The 22,500-nt window shown below is 50.3% G+C and overlaps 1 protein-coding gene across 1 annotated transcript in view; it reads left to right on the top strand.

Annotated features, from left to right (window-relative positions):
* Positions 1 to 21,016, top strand: part of LOC146260789 (NBAS subunit of NRZ tethering complex-like) — a 59,433-nt gene extending 38,417 nt beyond the window's left edge. The window contains exons 32-42 of the mRNA XM_084668568.1: positions 1,740 to 1,853; positions 4,406 to 4,519; positions 5,765 to 5,922; positions 6,547 to 6,630; positions 7,518 to 7,700; positions 8,259 to 8,372; positions 9,978 to 10,101; positions 14,412 to 14,488; positions 14,729 to 14,866; positions 20,503 to 20,726; positions 20,902 to 21,016. Of these exons, the coding sequence (XP_084524694.1) occupies positions 1,740 to 1,853; positions 4,406 to 4,519; positions 5,765 to 5,922; positions 6,547 to 6,630; positions 7,518 to 7,700; positions 8,259 to 8,372; positions 9,978 to 10,101; positions 14,412 to 14,488; positions 14,729 to 14,866; positions 20,503 to 20,726; positions 20,902 to 21,016 (1,445 nt within the window). The remainder of the gene's footprint in view (positions 1 to 1,739; positions 1,854 to 4,405; positions 4,520 to 5,764; positions 5,923 to 6,546; positions 6,631 to 7,517; positions 7,701 to 8,258; positions 8,373 to 9,977; positions 10,102 to 14,411; positions 14,489 to 14,728; positions 14,867 to 20,502; positions 20,727 to 20,901) is intronic.
* The last annotated feature ends 1,484 nt before the right edge of the window (positions 21,017 to 22,500 follow it).

The raw sequence follows: 22,500 nt of genomic DNA, 5'->3' as shown, positions 1-22,500 counted from the left end.
GGGAAGACCCATAATGTAAAATGCTTTATGTAAAAGATAAAAGGCATCAAGACAAAATGTTAGGACAACATAAGGCAATATGAAAAGACAAAAACACAATGAAAAGAGTTAAATGAAAATGAAGCTCAAATAGTATAAAAAAAAAAAAACATTACAGTGCAGCGTAAAATATGAGAAAAAACACTCATTTGATTTAGTAAAATGTAGCAGCAAACAGAAATGTCTTCCGCCTTGATTTAAAAGAACTGAGTTGTAGCAGACATGCAGTTTTCTGGGAGTTTGTTCCTGATATACGGTACATACAAACTGGAGAAAACTGGAGAGAGAAGGGCGGGGGAGAGAGAGAGAGAGAGAGAGCAGAGAGCGATCAGTAGAGAGAGAGAGAGCTTGCTTGCCTGTACCCAGGAGCACTTTGTGTCCTCTCAGCTACTTGCAAACGAAGCTGTCAACCACAGCTGCCAACACTTTCAGACGGTCCTTCCCCAAGCTACACACACACACTTTCTACTGTTATTTGTTCTTTGCCCTCCTCAGCCAACATCCCCGCCCTCTGCCCCCGACCCCACACCCCTTTCACCTTTTTCTACCTCAGTCTCCCTCAGACATAAAGACAGACTGAAAGATTGTTGACAGGAACACTAAAGGGGCAGCAAACAGCCAGGGCTTTGGGGAGGGTGTGGGGCTTTGGGGAGGGTGTGGGGCTGTGGGGAGGGAGTGGGCCTGTGGGGAGGGAGTGGGGCTGTGGGGAGGGTGTGGGGCTGTGGGGAGGTTGTGGGGCTGTGGGGAAGGTTGTGGGGCTGTGGGGAGGGTTGTGGGGCTGTGGGGAGGGAGTGGGGCTGTGGGGAGGGAGTGGGGCTGTGGGGAGGGTGTGGGGCTGTGGGGAGGGAGTGGGGCTGTGGGGAGGGTGTGGGGCTGTGGGGAGGGAGTGGGGCTGTGGGGAGGGTGTGGGGCTGTGGGGAGGGAGTGGGGCTGTGGGGAGGGAGTGGGGCTGTGGGGAGGGTGTGGGGCTGTGGGGAGGGAGTGGGGCTGTGGGGAGGGAGTGGGGCTGTGGGGAGGGTGTGGGGCTGTGGGGAGGAAGTGGGGCTGTGGGGAGGGAAGTGGGGCTGTGGGGAGGGAGTGGGGCTGTGGGGAGGTTGTGGGGCTGTGGGGAGGGAGTGGGGCTGTGGGGAGGGAGTGGGGCTGTGGGGAGGGAGTGGGGCTGTGGGGAGGGAGTGGGGCTGTGGGGAGGTGTGGGGCTGTGGGGAGGGTGTGGGGCTGTGGGGAGGAAGTGGGGCTGTGGGGAGGGAGTGGGGCTGTGGGGAGGGTGTGGGGCTGTGGGGAGGGAGTGGGGCTGTGGGGAGGGAGTGGGGCTGTGGGGAGGGTGTGGGGCTGTGGGGAGGAGTGGGGCTGTGGGGAGGGAGTGGGGCTGTGGGGAGGGTGTGTGAGGTGTGGGATGGCAACTCAGGTCAGCCCTACAGCCTGATCTGCCCTTGCAGTGTTTATTTACACATACACAGCCTTCGCCGTGCTGTCTCAACCCCCCCCCCCCCCCCTCCAGTTGAACAGGTCAGACAGGGCTCTCACAGAGGTGAGGGGGGGGGTAATATCCCCCTCCATGATGTGTCACCTTGGAGATAAAGAATCTTTTGTGTCCGATGATATTAAATACTGTTATTGACTGTAAGATCTCTCTCACCTCCCCCTGTCCCACTCTCTCCCACCCCCCCTCACTCTTCCTCCATCCTTCTCTCCCTCCTCAGTGCGCCTGCGCTCCAACCGCCTGTCCCTGGTGGAGGAGTGTTTCTCCCAGTGTTCCTCGGCCTACAAACAGTCATCTCTCCTGCTGAACCTGGCAACCCTGCTCAGAGTGGCAGGTAAACCCTCCCGGGGAAGCATTTATGTGTGACACTCCTGGGGGGAAGGATATATGTGTGAACCCTTTTAAGGGATGGATATATATGGTGAAAACCTCAGGGGAAGTATTTACCTGACACACAGAGAGGGGAAATATATAAGTGTGACATGTGTCGTGGACGTTTTTGAGAGAATCAATCGTTATAACTGAAGTTGGGTGAAGTACAGAGTTAATGTTTATTTGACGTATGGCGTAAACATAATAACGTTATCAACATAACATCATCGACACACAACATAAGACAATAACACAAAGACAATTCCATACAGCTCCATCTAGCATTCTAGAATGGAACAAGGAGAATCCAGCCCACCAGCACTACCCAGCTGATGGCCCTGAACCCCCAAGAACATTCTTCAAAAGACCATTTTATAGATATGACAGTTCTCAAAAGTAATTAGTCTATCCTACAGACATGCCGCTATACCAAATCTCTTCTGTTACTGGTTAACTCCTTAGAACAATACAGTTGAATGCACATTGCCTTCAGACCAACTGTCTCTTCTGGAAGAGTTCTTGTCACCTGGGAAGGTCACCCAGACTTCCCGTCTCTAGACTTCACGTCTCCTAGTTAGGTGTCATGAAAAATACAGGTGGCATCTCTGCACCAGAACATTAGTAAATAGTGTTAACAAGGCCTGGGGGATAGACCGTGAAACAAAAACAGGTCAGCTCACCGGCAGTTTTATTTAGTTTGTTTTTGAAGTCTGACCGATAACAGAACACAACAGGTTGTGTGTAAACTCAGCTGGTGAATCACAGCAGGAAGACAGCAGGGTCTCCTCTTTAGCTGCCTCCACCCTTCGGAGAGCACAACTGCATCTTCTGCATTTGGAGATCAGCTTACTATGGTGCGTTTTTTTTTCTCCTGGTCTTTAAAACATTATCTGATCATTTTCAATACCGACTGAAAGGAAATAACTCATTGCGATAGATTTTTCAACTTCATTGCACACAGTCCTAACAAATGTTTTTCCATTCACTGGTTACTGGCACTTTCTTTCTCTCTAGTCTCTCTCTCTCTCTCTCTCTCTCTCTCTCTCTCTCTCTCTCTCTCTCTCTCTCTCTCTGTAGTTCTCTCTCTCTCTCTCTCTCTCTCTCTCTCTCTCTCTCCCTCTCTCTCTCTCTCTGAGGCAAAACAGCCTGCAGTGTTTGTGCCGGAGAGAGTCGGAATAAACAAATTGCCAAACAAATAAATAAAAGCAAGGGGAAGCTTTTGAAGTGTGCACAGCCTAGGGGCCTTCTGGTTCTGATTTGATGGAGGAGGGGAGGGGAGGGGGCATCATCACCAAGTACCCCACCCCCACCCCCAGGGCTTTTGCCTCAGTCACAGCAGACCTGTAGTGTACCCAACTCAATTATGCTATGCACAGACTAAGCGCTCGGCTAGGCTTAGGTTGACGTGACTACAGCCAGTGGAAGGTGGAGGAGTGGTGAGCACACACTGCCGGATGGAAGCCTGCGAGTGGTGGCTTGTTCCAGATGTTTCCAGGGTGAACTGAACCAGTGCAATTGTTGTTTTTCAAAAGAAAAAGGCTGGCTTTGAGGAGAACACCGAATGACGAATTGAAGATGAAGGCACAGACACTTTAAAATACAGCGCAATCGATCCTCTGAATACACACCAACCCTCGTATATTGAGGTCACGACTGCACTTTCACGCCACTTTACACTGGTTACAGTCAAGACCAAGACTCTTTTAACAATAGTTAAGACCTCATCTCTCTACCCACGTAAACACACACACACACACACACTTCGATCCCATCTCCCCCTATATATCTCCCCCCCCTTTGATCTTTAATGTACAGGTTTGTCTATAAGACACATTCTAGATTCATGTCTGATCACAGGGCTTGGGGTGTGTGCTTGTTTTGCTTGGACTGGGATCAAAGCCCTTCCAAAGCCACAGATGAATGTTATGTTAACATTAATACTCTCTGTCTCTTTCACCCCCGAAAATGACTTCTTATGAGAAGCCAGCCAAGATTTGGAGGTTTATTGCAGGGTTATTTATTTCGTTTTTAATTTTCTCGGCACTGAGATTAGTGTAGGAGGAAATAAGCCTCTTGTAAAAAAAATATATATATATATATATATATATTTATATTTTGTCTGCGTTTGTGTGACCTCGTCTCAGCTAATGCATTTAGAAGCCGTATGCTCTGATTGAGAGTGTGTGTGTACGTGTGTACGTGCCAGCTAAGATTTAATAAGAGATTATTAAGCTTGATGTTAGGCTGATTAGAGGGATTTGAGGCCAGTGTTTAAAGTGGTTTAGCTTTGTAGCGTTTGTTTTTGCTGGTATCTCTCTTACATCAAGAGGAAGACAGGATCTTACTATGACGTTCTGAAAGAGTTGATATCAATGTCACCTATCACTCTCTGATCTTAGTCTGTCTGTCTGTCTGCCTGTCTTTGTGTGTGTGTGTGTGTGTCTGTCTGCCTGTCTTTGTGTGTGTCTGTCTGCCTGTCTTTGTGTGTGTGTGTGTGTGTGTGTGTGTGTGTAGGTGAGGACGAGGCCAAGCGTAAGGGCCAGGTGTTGACTCTGCTGGCAGAGCAGGCCCTTCAGTGTCTGGACTTCAAGGCCTCCTACATCCACTGCCAGGACCTCATGGCAACAGGTAGGCCTCTGTCTGGACTCTGCTACAGGTAGGACTCTTCCTGCTAGGACGGCCTTCAAACATGCGTTCTCCCACAGTCCACGAGGAGCACGCTGTCAGGCCTGTAGGGCAGGGTTCTCTGAAGGCCGGGCTGGTGGTCATACACCCCCTCCTCTGGTCCAAGTGTCTTGGAGCTCAAAAAGGAACTTCCTCCATTAGGTTATTTGTGGTCGGAAACCGGAGCACAGATCACTTCCCTTACTTGTTGGTTTGTGGTCAGGAACATAACCACCGCTGGTTTCCTCATAGCGGGGTTGTGGTCGTGAATGATGACCTGAAAGAGGGTCTGGTCTACGTACAGCTATGCCACACGGCCAGCGGAATCCACCTAGTAAGAAACTGTCTGGCTAATTTAGGACTCCTGAAAAACCAACTGGTACTGTGGAGCCACTCAGTCACTGCCAGTATTAAACCTTGGCTTTGTTTCCAACATCCAGCCGTCCTTCCTTCTTTCCCCCAAATGAGCTGCTCGGCCAATGACAGGCTGAGAAAGAGAGTGTTATCGGCAGTGCGAGTTTCCCAGAGCGCTGTGCTGAGTAGCAGAGATGAGGGAGTGTGTGTGTGTGGGGGGGGCTGTATGATCTGATAACACGCACTGTTCTTTGTCTGCCAAGCCGGTGAGCATAATCAAATCCATTTGTCAGAGGCAAAGTTGAGGCTGCCGGAGGTTTCTTGGGGTGTTTTTTTGCCGACTATGATAAAGTCAGAACAGGAGTGTAAATGCATACTGGGATGGATTATGGGGCTCCTAGAGGCAGATACATAGGAGAGGACAATGGGCTGGCATTGAATATGATGCTAACCTTTTTGAGTGGAACATTGTTGGTGTTGAATCTCTAACCTTAGGAGGTCGCACCTGCTTGCCCTTGGATGAGGGATGAGCAGGTGTGTGTGTGTGTGTGTGTTAAGAGTTGAACTGTTGGTGTTGTAGATGCACCCCAGTGCTCTGGTTAAGAGGCTTGATTAGGAACAGATGGACACAGACAGGGCTGACACAACACTGTAACCCCGCAGCTTTTACCCAGCTCTCTCTCTCTCTCTCTCTCTCTCTCTCTCTCTCTCTCTCTCTCTCTCTCTCTCTCTCTCTCTCTCTCTCTCTCTCTCTCTCTCTCTCTCTCTCTCTCTCTCTCTCTCTCTCTCTCTCTCTCTCTTTCTCTTTCTCTTTCTCTCTCTCTTTCTCCCTCTCTTTCTCTCCCTCTCCTCCAGGCCACAGAGAGGGCTGGGAGGTGTGCAGCCTCCTGGGTCAGTGTGAGGGCTACCAGGACATGGGGGCTCGCCAGGAGCTGCTGGCCTTCTCCCTCACGCACTGCCCCCCCGGGAGCATCCAGAGCCTGCTGGCTGCCTCCAGCGACCTGCAGACACAGGTACACACACACACACACACCTGTCACCTTACTCTACCTGCAGACACAGGTACACACACACACACACCTTTCACCTTACTCTACCTGCAGACACAGGTACACACACACACACACACACACCTGTCACCTTACTCTACCTGCAGACACAGGTACACAGACACACACACACACCTGTCACCTTATTCTACCTGCAGACACAGGTACACACACACACACACACCTGTCACCTTACTCTACCTGCAGACACAGGTACACACACACACACACACCTGTCACCTTACTCTACCTGCAGACACAGGTACACACACACACACCTGTCACCTTACTCTACCTGCAGACACAGGTACACACACACACACACACCTGTCACCTTACTCTACCTGCAGACACAGGTACACACACACACACACACACACACCTTTCACCTTACTCTACCTGCAGACACTTGTTAACCAGTCACCTTTTAAGCCTATATATATATATATATATATATATATATATATATATATATATATATATAAAGTTTGACAAAGTTGACCTCTCACCTTACCTTAATCTTCACCTTCAATCTTCTCTATGCCTCTGTCTCTCTCTTTCCCATCCCTCCACCTCTCTCTACTTTAGGTGTTGTACCAGGCAGTGAATTATCAGATGGAGCCTACTAATACCCAGAGTGATGTAGAGGGAGATGAGACAGAGTCATACCAGGTGGGTGTGTGTGTGTGTGTGTGTGTGTGTATGCCCATCTGGCTTAGTGCGTGGGCCTCCAAGCTTGTTCAACTGTCAGCTTGTGTGTGCGCACCACCGTGGTGATACTGTATGTCCTTCTATTTACAGATGCACTGTGTGCGTGTCCTTATGTGCATGCCAGAATGTGTGTGTGTGTGTGTGTGGTGTATATTTGATGAGCAGTAAATCCAGTATTAGGGTTCCTCAGCCCTGCTGGTTTATTCATGTGGAGACGGTCTTCATGATGCCATGAGCACATGTTAATGTTTGATGACCTTCGGCACACTTCCTCTGTGTGGGCCTTCTGCATGGGGATTTGTGAGTCCTTTGACAGCTTTTGTTCCGTGTGAGTTTCTGGGCATGTGCGTGTGTCGGTCCGTCTGTCAATCTGTTTGTGTGTCAGTCTGTGTGTCGGCCTGCGTGTGTGTGTGTGTGGGTCTGTCTGCCTCTGTGTTTTGTGTTTTTGTCGGTCTATCGGTCTCTGTCTGGATGTGTTTGTGTTTTGTTACCCCACTCACTCCCCCGCTGAATAAAGTATTGATGTGAGAGAGTAAACGACCTGGCCCCGACCCATCTCTCCTCTCACTGTTGTTGCCGTGGCCTCCCCAACTCCATCATGTCTCCCCGTCCTGGATGCGCCCCCAGAACAAGCACAGCAGTCTGGATCACCTCCAGTCACCCATCCTGTTTGCACACACTTCACCGTCAGCCAGTAAAAAAAACAATGTCGTCGTAGAGCCGACGTCGCCATGGCGTCGTCTTGCACGAGCGTTCTCGTTCCCTGTGATGTTGTTGTTTCTGTTGTCGGCGTGTTCCCCCACCCCCTGCTTTCACTCACCGCCTGCCACCCGCCCCCCTTCCCCCAGGCTAGTTTGGCCAGTGCCTCCAGTGGGGGCCCCTCAGTGGGGGGGGCCGGGGACCTCCTCCACAGGACCACGGCCAGGACCATGGAGGTGTTGACCACCACCGGGCTGACCACCAAGGCTGTGCTGACCGCCGTCAGTGACCACCACTGGTGGAGGGACTCTCTCAGCTACCTCCGACCCAAGGTTTGCGGGCTTATTCATGTGTGTGTCTGTGTGTGTCATCCAGTCACTGTTAATTTAGGGGTATGATTGAGCATTCAGGAGTTGCACTGTCATAAAAAATGTAGCTTCAAGTTGTTAACTCAACTGGCGCTTGGCCGTGGACTCCATTAAGACTGTGTTTGTGTGTGTGTTTGTGTGGGTCTATGCATGCATGCATGCGTCTGTGTATTGTGCGTTGGACTGACCAATTCCCCGATCCCCATATTCTAGAAGCTTCTTCCAAAAAACAACCAATCAAGAACCCATCTCCTACATTTTTTATGAGCTGGCCTGTTGACTATTTCAATATTTCATGGTTGCTGAGGGCAGGGGGGTTGGGAGGAACTGGCGCCAGGGGCAGGAGAGGAACGGGGGGGGCGGGGATTGATGACTTCTCAGGACCCCTGGAAGAGCCAAGCTCTTTAACAGAGAAGGCAACAAGCAGAAAGAAAATGGCCGCCCTGGGGAATGCAGGAGGGGTAGGCGGTGTTGGTATTATGAGGCTTCATGAATGTTTAACCAAGCTGTATGGCTCCTCAGGGTCAGAGGGCGGGATCTTCCAGGCTGGGCGAGAGCAGGGAGAACGAGGACGCGGCCAGGCAGGGCTGCAGTCCTTTCTACCAGGGCCTGTTTGATGACCCCTATGTGGACCCGGTGAGTCTCCCGGCTGCTCGCTCCTTTTAGAAGATTTGTTTTTCTTTTCCTCCGACTACCCCTCAAGCTTCTTAATTCTCTCAAATGATCTCCCTACTCATCCCCCCCCCCCCCCCGAACCGTAAGTCACTGTTTTCTCGTTTCCGCAAACAATCCTAAAGCTACGTCTTCTTTATCTGATTATCAGAAGGTTGTGCCTCATGAGGACATGCGATGTGGTGAACAACAATGTGTTGTCTCTCTCTCCCTTCCTCTTCCTTCCCAAAACCTTTTGCGAAATTGGTGCAGCCTCATCCTGGGGGCAGTCGTTTTCCGTTGGCGCACTAACACAGCACAACACATGGAATCTTTTAGTCACCACGAATAAATCCTTCGCAAAAACGAAAACGTCCGTTTTCACTTCATCATTTGGGATTTCCACGACCTGTCCTGGAGCACAGGCGGATGATTCCAGAACGTCCACGGGGGGGCCGGTGCCAAGACACTGCAAATGAAGCAAGCGATAAACACAGAGACATGAGTCACCAGGAGACGGAGGAGGAGGGAAAGTCGGGGAAAAAGAAAGAGACAGATTCAAAGAGATGGGGGCAGAGAGAGCACTAACTTCCCGAATTCAAAGAAACACAATATCGATAGACTGACTTTGCAACTAAAAAGCACGACACTAACCTTTTATGTGGGCAAAATGGCCGACAGACCCCCTCAGGCTATGACTTGGCTTTTTAAACAGACACACAAATCATAGGGGTAGCTTCAGGAGTGGAGGAGGCGTCATTCTTCTCCCATCATGACATTTTAATGGGCCTCTCTTAAGCCCTCTTCTCCTTCCCCTCCCTCCATCCATACATCCATCCATTCGTCTATCAATAGTCGTTGCCCCCTTCTGTTCATATATCAGTCAGTCAATCAATGCAGTCATTTTGACCTTTCTCACTGCTTTTAGCTGTCAATAGAGGGCCTGGATAGTCCTAAGGGCCTGATTTGTAGACAGGGAAATGGATGGAGTAGTGATGAGTGAGGGAGGTGGATGGGTGGCCAGAGAAATAATGAATGACAATGTGAAAAACACAAGAGAAAATATCATAAAAGCAAATAAAACCGAAAGAAAATCAGTGACGATTACACAATAAACCCAAACGCAACGCGGCTCTCGTTCCTTCGCTGAAAATATGTCTACAGGTTGCACGGGAAATCTAGAGGATTTTCAATCATTTCGGCCAATTACTATGAACAGTATGTTTAATCTTAAGTCAGCCCTGTGATTTCCCCTCAGATGAGCTTTCTTACATGAACAATGCGTCTAGAGTGCACTGGTGCTTTGTTACAAAGGATGGTACCGTGGAGATACTAAAGATAATGACTGCTTGTCCTGAATAGCAGAGCTTAACCAGCTGTCTCCATATCACTCAGACTATAATGGAGCTATTAAATATCATGGAGTTACCCTGCCTTCCTGTTTGTGTGTTCTGTGTCTTTCCCACCGTCCCGACTTCCTCTTGCTGTGTCCTGACTTCCTGTTGCTGTGTCCTGACTTCTTGTTGCTGTGTCCTGACTTCCTGTCGGGGTGTCCTGACTTTCTGTCGGTGTGTCCTGACTTCCTGGCAGAGGGAGGATGTGTACTCGTCCTACCACGCCGTGACCCAGGAGGACTTTGCTGAGGTGCTGCTGAGGACGGGCAAACTGGCCGAGACCAAGACCGAGGGACAAACCGTGTTCCCTGCCACCGAGGGTGAGGACCCGAGCACACACAAACATACACACACACAAACACAAATACTCAAGGGTATGGAAATATGTGCAGAGACGGAGTTGGAGAGTTGAAGGAAGTTAGTGAGTGAGACAAGCAGACACACTCAGAGCCACTCAGACAGAGTGGTGATGGAGGAGGAGAGGAGACATAGAGAGAAAGAGATGGGTGCTTGAAGCCCAGTGTGGTGAGCACACAGTTGAGTCACTGTCAGCCCTGATTTCCAAGCTCTCAGTCTCCAGATATGAGTCCGCCCTCTTAGCCCCAAGTAGTATCTCCATAAGGTACACACGCACACACACACACACATCGGCCGTCTCTCCATATCAGACATTGCCATAATGTTCGGTGCTGCTGATAGACCAGATGCTACCTTACATTGGAAGAGAAGATGGAAGGATAGAGTCATAGAGCGAGAGAATTAAGTATGGAGCAGATGAAGGGGGTGGTGCGGAGGAGAAAATATGAAAAGGGACATGTGTGTGTATGTGTGTTTGAGTCTCTTGTTTTGTTGACTTGTCTTTAAGTGCTCTAGACTAAGGAATCTCTTCGCCTTGTCACATTTGGAATGGGCCGTGAGTGTATGTGTGTGCACGCGCGTGTGTGCATGTGTGTGCGTGCGTTCCTCTGAGTGTTCCATCTCCCTGGTATTTGGAGAGTGGTCAACCTTGTTTGCTCCCCCAGACCCCCCCCCTCCCCCTTTGACATTTCTACTCCTCCCTCATCCATCCTCTCAGTAGCCCCAGCGCTCCTTTGGGGACACGTTGGGAAGAATAGCATCATATTGATTCATTAATGTATACCCACGTTCCCCACGGCAACAGTAAATAACTATGCGTGGCTGTGATACCAGAGAGATAGCAGTGAGTCAAAACATCAAGGCTACGCGCTGCCTGATGGATGGCCTCTGCCCGTGAAATCAATGCCACGGCACTGTTACACACACACACACACACACACACACACACGGTCGCAGATGCAAATGGCAAAACGCCGGATTTGAGATACACACTCTTTATGGTGGGCACATACCGAGCTCGAGGTGTATACCTGTGTTCTTAGACCCTCAGGGAACACACACACACATTGTCACCCTTCGGTTTTACACTCAGACGCACACAGGGAACACACGCGCCCAGGGAAACACACACACACACACACACTCTCTCATTGAGCATATCCATCTTCAGTCCGGAGGCCTCCCTCATTTATGGAAATGAACGTGTGTCTTAGAAGTCACCTTTCCCTCAGAGCGTCACCGGGACGTGTGGGGAAAGAGAAGCGCTGGTCACGACAGCCGGCGACGCCCGATAACAATGCTCGATTAATGACTGCTGCATTGTCTGGCCAAAAAACACGTCCTCCAGAAGACTTCAACGTGGCCTTTTAGAAAATAAATATATAGATTTTCACCTGGGCCAGATAAGGGTCGCAGTAATTAATGTTGTCAAGACTGGAGCAAACTCAATGTGATTGTGATCAGGGAGTCTGCTGCAGCAGATACGTATTCAACTGATATTGGACTCACTAGTGCCCGAGGGGAGTGACTGCGCGTGCACACACACACACACACACACACACACACACAGCTGAGTGGGGTGACATTGGACGCGTGTTTTCCACACTCCTACACAAGTGATACCGTAATCAATGTCAATGTCTTCGCTTCCTCTAATCAATGTTGTTCGGTTTGCTCACACGCTGGGGCATGCATGGACTCTGTGTGTGTGTGTGTGTGCGCGCAGGTACGTGCCCGGGTGTGCGTGCGCATGTGTGTGTTTGGTGTTTGGCCCTGTGGTGGTTTTCTGTGTTGATGTTATCAGTGTGTTTGGAGGGGTGTGTGTACTAAGCCCTCTCTGAGGTGGGGCTTATTGGGACCTGGAGGGGAACAGATAGAGAAGAAAAGAGACGGACCAGGAGAGAGGGAGGAAACGGTTATGCCTCTCTGAGCCAGTGAAATCTCACTCATACACACACACACACACACACACACACTCTCACACACACACACACTCACACTCACGAGCACTGCCTCAGGTTTATCTGTAGATGAATTTATCATCCCCAGATCAATGGACATACGTAAACACACATGCACATGCGCACACACACACACACACACACACACACACACACAGTGTCATGGTGGAATAGCAGGGCATCAGAGGCCTGATGTATGGATACAACCAAAGTCTTGTTGCATTAGCGTTCAGGGTTGGAGCAAACACATTTTATTCTCTATTGATCTGTTTGTCTCATCCTTAATATGAGAGGGTTATGTGTCAATAACACTGCAGACAGGTGCAGCTGTGTGTAGATTTTGTTCATTTTGAAAATGTTTGCAGTCCTTTTCGTTTAGGTTTGTGTTTTAGTTGTCTGTATATCTGTCTTTCATTCTGTCTGTCTGTCGACCTGCATGTCTGTCTGGCTGGCTGTCTGTCTGCCTGTCGGACTGTCTGTGTGCATGTCTGTCTCTCTGCCTACCAATCTGTCTGTCTCTCTGCTTACCGATCTGCCTGTCTCTTCTGCCTAGCAAGCTGTCTGTTTGTCTGCCAACCTGTCTGCCTGCCTGTCTGTCTGTCAATCCGCTGCTCAGAACGCCTCTGTCTGTTCCACTCTGTGTTCTTGTGTCTCACGCTGGATGGTTTGTTGTGCTCCTACTTCAAAGAGCTCCTGTGTAAGAGTGGTCTTCTGTCCAGGTTAGGGTGGTGCTTGCCTTTCAAGTATGTGTTGAGTGTCTCTGGGCCTAGTGGTTGGCCTTTGTTTTGTGTGTGTTTGTCTGTCATAATTTCCAACACTGTCTGTCCTCCACCATCCTGGGACACTGTTTGTAGTCTAGTCCTGGCCTAGGGCTGTGATTGGCTTAGATTGGCTCCAAATCCCAGAGGCCCTACGAACATTGGCCTAGCACTGGTTGCTGGGGGCTACCTGGTGTTGGATGATAGATATCATTATGGACATGGGTTTGCCCCCGCAGTTTGGAAGGGTCTAGAATAGATAGGAACAAAGCAGTGTGTGGTGGGTCTCTGCATCAGGGTGACAGTACAGGGTGACAGTGCAGGGTGACAGTGCAGGGTGACAGTGCAGGGTGACAGTACAGGGTGACAGTGCAGGGTGACAGTGCAGGGTGACAGTACAGGGTGACAGTGCAGGGTGACAGTGCAGGGTGACAGTACAGGGTGACAGTACAGGGTGACAGTACAGGGTGACAGTGCAGGGTGACAGTGCAGGGTGACAGTGCAGGGTGACAGTGCAGGGTGACAGTACAGGGTGACAGTGCAGGGTGACAGTACAGGGTGACAGTGCAGGGTGACAGTACAGGGTGACAGTACAGGGTGACAGTACAGGGTGACAGTACAGGGTGACAGTACAGGGTGACAGTACAGGGTGACAGTACAGGGTGACAGTGCAGGGTGACAGTGCAGGGTGACAGTGCAGGGTGACAGTGCAGGGTGACAGTGCAGGGTGACAGGGTGCAGGGTGACAGTGCAGGGTGACAGTGCAGGGTGACAGTGCAGGGTGACAGTGCAGGGTGACAGTGCAGGGTGACAGTACAGGGTGACAGTGCAGGGTGACAGTGCAGGGTGACAGTGCAGGGTGACAGGGTGCAGGGTGACAGTACAGGGTGACAGTGCAGGGTGACAGTACAGGGTGACAGTGCAGGGTGACAGTGCAGGGTGACAGTGCAGGGTGACAGTACAGGGTGTCGGGTCAGGACCACACCACCAGCGCTCTGGGTTTGAGACGTCTACTCTGTGTCGTCTGGACACACAGACTACAGACTACACCCTTCCCTCCAGGGTAGAAAGACAGGTAGGCAGAGAGACAGACATACAGGCAAAGAGACAGGCAGACAGACTGGAACATGCTCTAGAAATAGATCAGACAGACCAGTGGACAGATGCGCAGGCAGACAAGACCACTCAGGAGGCTTTGTTAATGATGCTGGGTTTGAAGAGCACTCTCTCCCACCTCCTGCCTTATCTCTCTCTCTCTCTATTTTTACCTTCCCTCTCTCTTGTCTCGTCCAGAGAGGGGTGTTTCTGATATAGCCTGTCGCCAGGTTTCAAGACACAAGGGATAATACAATGAGGCTGGGGTGTTTAGAATAAAATATTCATCAGTCTCCCCCTCTCTCTCTCTCCCTCTTTGTCTTTCTCACCCTCTCTTTCTCTCACTCTCTCTCTCTCTCTCTCTCTCTCTCTCTCTCTCTCTCTCTCTCTCTCTCTCTCTCCCTCTCTCTCTCTCTCTCTCCCTCCCTCTCTCCTCTCTCACATCCCTCCATTCTCCAGTGTTGTTGCAGCTGGCCAACGATGCGTTTCCCAGGGACATGACGCTGGCTTTGGCCTACTTACTGGCCCTGCCTCAGGTTAGACACGCACGCGCACACAATATCCACCTGTCTCTCCTTCTTTCCTCCAATTTCCCCTACCCCCTCCCTCCTTTCACCCTCTCCCTCTTTGTATCTCTCTATATCTCTCTCATGTCAAATGCTTTATTGAACGCACTGATCATTCTGAAGGCACCGTCGATACATTGCCATGAGAACAGTGTGTGTGGAGGTGAGCAGCAGGCAGGCTGTCTGACGCTGGCTTCCCTGCGTGTCCAGGTGTTGGATGCCAACAGGTGTTTTGAGAAGCAGAGCCACTCGGCTCTGTCCCTCCAGCTGGCTGCCTACTACTATTCCCTGCAGATCTACACTCACCTGGCCCCCTGCTTCAAAGACAAGAGCCATACTCTCTACAGGGTGAGTAGTACTGTAGTAGTCGTATTAGTAGTAGCAGTAGCAGTAGCAGTGTGTGTGTGTGTGTGTGTGTGTGTGTTTGATTGGGGTTGTCCTGACTCCTGTGTCTGCATGGCCCAGATATACCTGTTTTCCTGCCCACCTGCTGCATCACCTGCCCCCCCCCTCCTCCTCCCCCTCCTCTTCTTCTGCTTTCCTCCTCCTCTCTCTCCCTTCTTTTTTTTCTCTGTTCCTACTTGGTCTTCTTGCTCTGCCCATACTCCCTTCTCTACCTTCTCGGCGTGTTACTTCCCAATGTATACACTTCACAAAGTGAATAAACTACACACACACACACACATACACACATACTCTCTCAATAGGTCAACTGCTGTGGACATCTTGTACTGATAGGAAGAGGGTACTACCATTAAAACATTCATCCCCCTCCATAGAGGGCAGGACGAGTGAGGGAGGGAAAGAGAGGGAGGGAGGGAGAGAGAGAGAGAGAGAGAGAGAGAGAGAGTGAGAGAGAGAGAGAGAGAGAGAGGGAGAGAGAGAGAGAGAGAGAGAGCGAGAGAGAGCGAGAGCGAGCTAGCAAAAGAGAAATAGCACTGACCTTTTCCTGAAGTGGACTGGGCCTCTAGTGGGCTTTAACATGGGAGGGAGGGAAGGGAAGAAATGACAGAATAAAGAACGGAAGGGGAGAAAAAAAACCCAAATGAAAAGCAGTCAGAGTGGTGGATAAGTGTGTCCCTACTGACATTCAAGGTCGTTCTAACCACCGCCTCCATCTTTCCAGTGAACGGGCACACACAAGCACACACACTCTCCACTGCTCTTTCTCCATTCTAATCTAATGTCTGGTCGTCCCCATTTCTCTAGAACTTCTGAAGTGGAAGTCCATTTCTTAAAAAAAAATTCAAACTTTTCTCTTTCGTCACTTTGACATAGTTTTACCTTCATTTCCTAATCTTTTCTTTTTTTTTATTTAAGTGTTCTTTTCGACAGAGCTGTTTTCCCCTGTGTGGGAGTGCTTGTTATCTTGCTGGTTCCAGGGCCTGTTTGACTGCTCCTATTGATGAGCTGACACCAGGTTTTACTGTGCAAAACACTAATATAAACAAGAACTCTCTTTCTCTCCGTCTCTGTTTCTCTGTCTCCTTCCCTCCCTCCCACTCTCTATCTCCCTCTATCTCTCTCTCTCTCTCTTTCTTTCAGGCTCTTGCCGTGCCTGTCTCTCCCTGTTCTCTCCACCTCTAATGTGCTTTCCATAATCTATCTGTCCTCTCTGTACATATCATCCCACCTCCTTCTCTTCAACTCCCTCTCTCCAGCGGCCTGTGTGCTTTATCTCTCTCCACCATTAATCACGGGTTTCTCTCCAGCCCTTTCGTTCCCTCGCCCTCTTGCTGTCTTATCTGCGGAAGGCATGCACACACCGCGTGTGATATTCCCTTTCCGAGAGCCTGTGCGGATGGGCGTGCGAGAGACTGAGAGTGAGAGACCTGCGTGGAGCCTGAGTGAGGGCTTCGCCATCTTGGGGTGTTTTTTTGCATTGCAAATGAAGATGGAACAGGATGTTTCCTCCCCATTTGAAGAGCACACCGCCATTGTCCTGGCGGGAGTCTGTTTTTTTGTCACTACAGGGCTGAGAGAGATACTGAGGAAGGGCTGGGAGAGCTGGCAAAACGTTTCCTATCTCTTTACTTGGCGCATGAGAGGATCGGCAACTGCGTTTTTATGTGCGATGTGTTGTCCACAACGGGTAAACCCGACAACAGCGAACCAAGCTCTTTGTGAACAGCAGTGCTGAAGGCTGGATCTGTCTCATCTACTACCTCCGGCTCTCTGTATAGCTCAGCGGTCGTGCGTTTAACCACTGATTGAGAGGACGCAGGTTTGAATCCCCCCCGTCGGTTGCTAGGGATAAAAGCATCGGCTAAATGAACACATGATCATGCCAAGCAGACGCTTCATCTGTGTTGCAGCTCTGTGACTTGAACGTCTGGCGGGTCACTCAAGAGTTTGAGCAGATTTACTTGGGATTCTTGTAACTCTGGAATGGGTGGTTTAGTCGTTGAACTGCCTGGAGTTGTGGGACTGAGGGCCCAAGAGGGCCCAGGGCTGCGGATCGTCCTTACGGACCATTATGAAGTCTCCTCAAGGTGCTCCTCTGTGACGTCCTATCACAGCTGGTAGGCATGAAGGAACGACGCCCCGTTCTGTGACGCAGCGAATGGGATTTCATCGTGCCGCCAGGCACTATGAGCCGATCTCCTGCCCGCTCTCTCGCGCTCGATGAGTTTTCATTATGTTGACTAAAACGCTCATTTGCAAAAAGAAGAGGCCCTTAGCATAATTGTTCTGCTGGTGCTGGTGTCTGCTCAGCCTTGCTGTTTGAGGGTGGGTGTGTCGTGCGTTTAGCTGTTTGCAGAAGCGTGTGTGTGTTTTGTTTTGCATAATTGTTGCAGTGAGTGTGCAGACACTGTATCACAGGTTGCTGAGTAAAGAGATTGAGATTTTCACTCAACCATTTATCTTCCCCCTGCAGCAGCCAGGACGTATTGATCACACACACACACGTACACACACACACACACACACGTGCATGCACCTACACATGCACATGTACAAGCGCCTACGCGTGAACACACACATTCTCTTAGAACATTAATGTACTTAAAGTGGTTGATGTATTAAAGGAGACTCGCATTTAAAACATGACAGCTCTAACATGAACACTCCTTGTAATAAAGATGGATCTGATTGGTCAAACTAGAATTTGCACTCCTACTGGACAATAGGGCTGGGTCAACAGTAAACAGACTTGACCTTGCCACACAGCACTTGTGCTTGCCATATTGAACCTGAAAAGGTGTGTTGAGATGAATCTGTCAAATACTTCTGATGGGGTATCTATAGATCTAATGAGGTCATTTTGACCCACTCCCCATTCTCAATTCCCAATCCATTCGGTGAAGCCTATCACAATTTTTCAGTGGGAAAACACTTAAAAAGCTCTCCAATGGGTGAAGCATCCATTAGTGTAGGTCTGTAGCAAGTGCATGTTCTTCATACGTGATGGGTTTATTAGTGGGGTGAAGTTTAATTTGATTATTAAATAATTATCCATTGGATCTATCCCCCCCCCCCTGCACCCTACATTAGAAGCACATGGGCCTTAATAGGACATTCGCTCCTCTGCAGACAGACACAAATTCCCATTAAAAGCACACTCCAACATCCAAACAGCCATGGCCCTAATTACCCAATTGGATGTAAAGTGCTCTGAGACCCACGTTAGATAGAAGTAGGACTCATAATGATCATTATTAGTGGAGTGTGTGTTTGTGTGGGTGTGTGTGTGTGGATGTGCGTGCTTGTGTCTCTGCCCTCTGATCACAGATATGAAAAGAGATCTTTCGGCATCACTTCACTGTACACATCTGGCCTTTCAGTGGATGGATGTGTCTCGTGTGCACAGAGAGTATGGCCGTCTTCCTCCAGCGTGAGAGGCAGAGGAGAGCCTCCGGCGAGGTGGGGGGGGTCTTGTCATTGTGTGGTCATACAGCTTCATTTGGCTCTCTTCATGTCCTCAAAGAAAATGCTTAGTTTCCTTTTTTCCCCTCGGAAAGCAGAATAACATGTGGAGGGAGGGAGGGAGGGAGGGAGGGAGGGAGGGAGGGAGGGAGGGAGGGAGGGAGGGAGGGAGGGAGGGAGGGAGGGAGGGAGGGAGGGAGGGAGGGAGGGAGGGAGGGAGGGAGGGAGGGAGGGAGGGAGGGAGGGAGGGAGGGAGGGAGGGAGGGAGGGAGGGAGGGAGGGAGGGAGGGAGGGAGGGAGGGAGGGAGGGAGGGAGGGTACAGAAGAACAATGGCGAATGATGGGCAGAGAGAGCGATGGAGAGTTTTGAAGGGACTCATGTACGAGATAGAGATGGAGTGAAGGGAGGATGGGAGTGATGAAGGGAGGGGTGGCAGGGAAGTGGGGAGGGGGTGGGTGGGTGGGGAGGGAGGGAGTGGGATAGTGGTGTTTCATCACGAAAGGCTAATTTCACACAAGGCCTTCAAACACAGCCCTGTCCGTCAAACCTCCAACACACTGACGCCATAGAGAATTTTTTATTTTATTTCTTTTCGCTTTGTCTTTTTTCTTTCTTATTTTTTTTCTGCTTTTTTTCTCTCTCCCTGTCAGTCTGGTGGACCCTGGCACCATAGCCCACCGCTGCTGAGCATTCATCTCATCCTCCTCCCCCTCTCTCTCCCCTCCCTCCCCCTCTCTCCCCTCCCTCCCTCTCTTCTCTGCCTCTGGAAGTGTGGGAATGGCAGGTAGAAGTTCTCTGAAGATCTGTCAGTGTTGAAGAACTCGGCCATTCCTCATTCTCCCTCTCTCCTCCCTCCTCCTCCACCTTCTGGCCTTCTTCCACGTCTTAAGTCACCCTCCTTCCCTTCTACTTCCTGCCTTTGGATTCTCCTGTCATATCCAGCCTGTTTGATGAGATCATCAGCTCATCTCCTCCTTCTGTTTCTCTTATGTCACTCTGCCTGTGTCCCTCCCTCTCTGTTCTGCCCTTCCTCCCTCCTCCTCCCTTCCTCTCCTGCCTCTCGGTGTTCCTCGTCTGATCCCACACACACACACACGGACACACACACACACGGACACACACACACACCAGACGGTTGCCAGACAGTCTTTGAACGCACCCACATATCAACTCCCTCATCAAGGAAAAAACCCAGAAGTCAACAAGCATTTTACCAGCTATAATTACCGTATGCAAATGAGACCAACGAATAAGCCATCCTACCGCACCAGGCGACAGCCAATGAGGTGCCAAGACTAACAGCAGACACTTGTTTTAGTTTTAATTAGTGAGGGGTGATGAAGATGATCCAGCAGCCGCCCACATCTCCCCAGCACTTGTCACAGTCGCAATCAAATGCGCGTCCCCAAACTAATTCCCCCCAGGCTGGTATTGTAAAGCAGGTAATTATGGTTCCTATAGTACATTTACTGATGTTCTCTCCTCATTCCCCCTGAGAACTGCAGAGGACATTTCAGAGGAAATTCATATCATGGTTTCCAATGGGTGGCTGGATTTTTATAAATCAAAGTAATTGCTTTATTCACACAATAGCTGTGCACGTACCTACGGTGTGAATTTAAAAAGCAGGATGATGGGCTGCAGTAAGCACAATCGCTGTTCTCACCGAACTGTTTAGAAAATGACTGCTATTTTCTCTGATTGTGTCATTAAGGGGGGCTGTGAGCAAGCGGAGGGGGTGAGATGGGGGTGGGGGCATGTGGAGACAAGGGTTTGTGAAAACCCGGCTGTTGTGATACACCCAGGAAAACACCTCTCTTACGTACACACACTCTTCAAGCAACAACTATGTGGGCCGAGGTGTTTCTCTGTCTCTCTCCAGCCCAGAACACCCACCCAGACAGCTGGGAGGGCATTGTGCCTGGGGACAGTATAGCGTGGTATAGGAAGGCCTGGCTTTGAATATGGATCTCCTACGTGTTAGCTAGCTAAGCTAAAGTCAAAAAACCTTTTACCAAAAACATGCTTCGCAAACTAGAACTGTGGCCCTAAATCCCTCTTCCTCTCTCCATCATCTTCTCGACCCTCCCGCTTCTCTCGGCACCCTCACCTGTAGGCTGATCCCAAGGAGCTGATCCGATTGGTCACCCAGCACGTGTCGGCCCACTCGGATTGGCCGGAGGAGCTGGGGAAGATGATTGGTCAGCTGCGCGTGTATAACGAGCGTCTGACGGACCTGACGCAGGCCCAGGTGCTTCAGGGGCTGGGCAGGGGCGTGGACATCCAGCGCTTCAGCTGCGACACACACTACAAGAAGCAGACCATCCTCGGCCTGGCCGAGTAAGTGTGTGTGTGTGTGTGTGTGTGTGTGTGTGTGTGTGTGTGTGTGTGTGTGGGGGGGGGGTGTGTGAGTGAGATGGAGAAACAAAAGAGCAAAACGGGGGAAGAATGTGTCTGCATGTTATTTGCTGGGTGTTTTGGGTTTGTATTCAAGCTGTGTGTTTGTGTGTTGCAGGACCCTGGAGGACAGTGTATACAATATCTCTCTGTCTCTGGCTCAGCGCTACAGTGTTCCCCTGTGGGAGGTCTACATGACTCACCTGGAGTTCCTCTTCACTGACAGCGGGTAGGAGACACACACACACACACGCACACACACACAGCACGTGTATCAGCATTGCTCTGATTTCACAAGACCTAATCAAGATTTGTCCGATGTTGTGCTTACCACCCCCCATTTAAAGTACCACTGTCACAGAGTAGTTAGCAGCAGCCCTTAAACCCTTCCATGGTGTGTCCACCTATTCAAGACTGGCCCCAGAGAGCCACTCTACTTCTCTGGAAGATGGAGAGCGGAGGGGTAGGGGTGATTGGGAGGGAGCCCACCCCAGCTTCTAGCAGCCAATCCTGGGGGAGAGAGGGATGGAGGGGTGGGCTGTCGCTGGCGTACTGCTCCCTGTGAAGACAAAGCCAAACGCACGCTGACATTCCAGCTTCCCCTCTCTCTCTCTCTCTCTCTCTCTCTCTCTCTCTCTCTCTCTCTCTCTCTCTCTCTCTCTCTCTCTCGCTCTCGCTCTCGCTCTCGCTCTCGCTCTCGCTCTCGCTCTCGCTCTCGCTCTCGCTCTCTCTCTCTCTCTCTCTCTCGCTCTCGCTCTCGCTCTCGCTCTCGCTCTCGCTCTCGCTCTCGCTCTCGCTCTCGCTCTCGCTCTCGCTCTCGCTCTCGCTCTCGCTCTCGCTCTCGCTCTCGCTCTCGCTCTCGCTCTCGCTCTCGCTCTCTCTCGCTCTCGCTCTCGCTCTCGCTCTCGCTCTCGCTCTCTCTCGCTCTCGCTCTCGCTCTCGCTCTCTCTCTCGCTCTCGCTCTCTCTCTCTCTCTCTCTCTCTCTCTCTCTCTCTCTCTCTCTCTCTCTCTCTCTCTCTCTCTCTCTCTCTCTCTCTCTCTCTCTCTCTCTCTCTCTCTCTCTCTCTCTCTCTCTCTCTCTCTCTCTCTCTCTCTCTCTCTCTCTCTCTCTCTCTCTCTCTCTCTCTCTCTCTCTCTCTCTCTCTCTCTCTCTCTCTCTCTCTCTCTCTCTCTCTCTCTCTCTCTCTCTCTCTCTCTCTCTCTCTCTCTCTCTCTCTCTCTCTCTCTCTCTCTCTCTGTCCTGTGTTCTTCTCCTCTGTTAGGGACAACAGTATAAATAGAAGCTCATTACACTCTTGCTTGTTCATTTCAAATCTGGAGTATGAAACCGATTTGCTGCGTGAGAGTTTTTCTCTTCTCCTCTTCCCTCACTCCCTCTCTTTCTCTCTCTCCCATCCATCCCGCTCCTCCTCTCTCTCCTCCAGGAGGTCTTTTCCTCTCCTGATTAGCATACTCTGTTTGTTGTGTCTTCTACGATGTCAGAAACTTCAAGAAGGGCATATTTTTGAATTTGTACGCATATTTAATCGCCACGGTAATCAAGGAGTTGAAATTAGGCTCTGGGGTGTTGGCGGGACTTTGCCCATTATTCCGAATGTGTTCTTTATTTATTTTTTTCAAGCAGACGTTTCTGTTTTTCATTAATGTGTGTAGGCTAATTTGTTTACAAATGGTCTTGTTATTTTGAACAGCGGGTTGTAATTGCTTGTGTCTGTA

Source organism: Hypomesus nipponensis, chromosome 12, assembly GCF_054491055.1.
Source record: "Hypomesus nipponensis isolate SF chromosome 12, ASM5449105v1, whole genome shotgun sequence".
Classification (NCBI taxonomy): domain Eukaryota; kingdom Metazoa; phylum Chordata; class Actinopteri; order Osmeriformes; family Osmeridae; genus Hypomesus; species Hypomesus nipponensis.
Note: the sequence above shows the minus strand (reverse complement) of the source record. Positions and strands in the feature narration are given on the sequence as shown.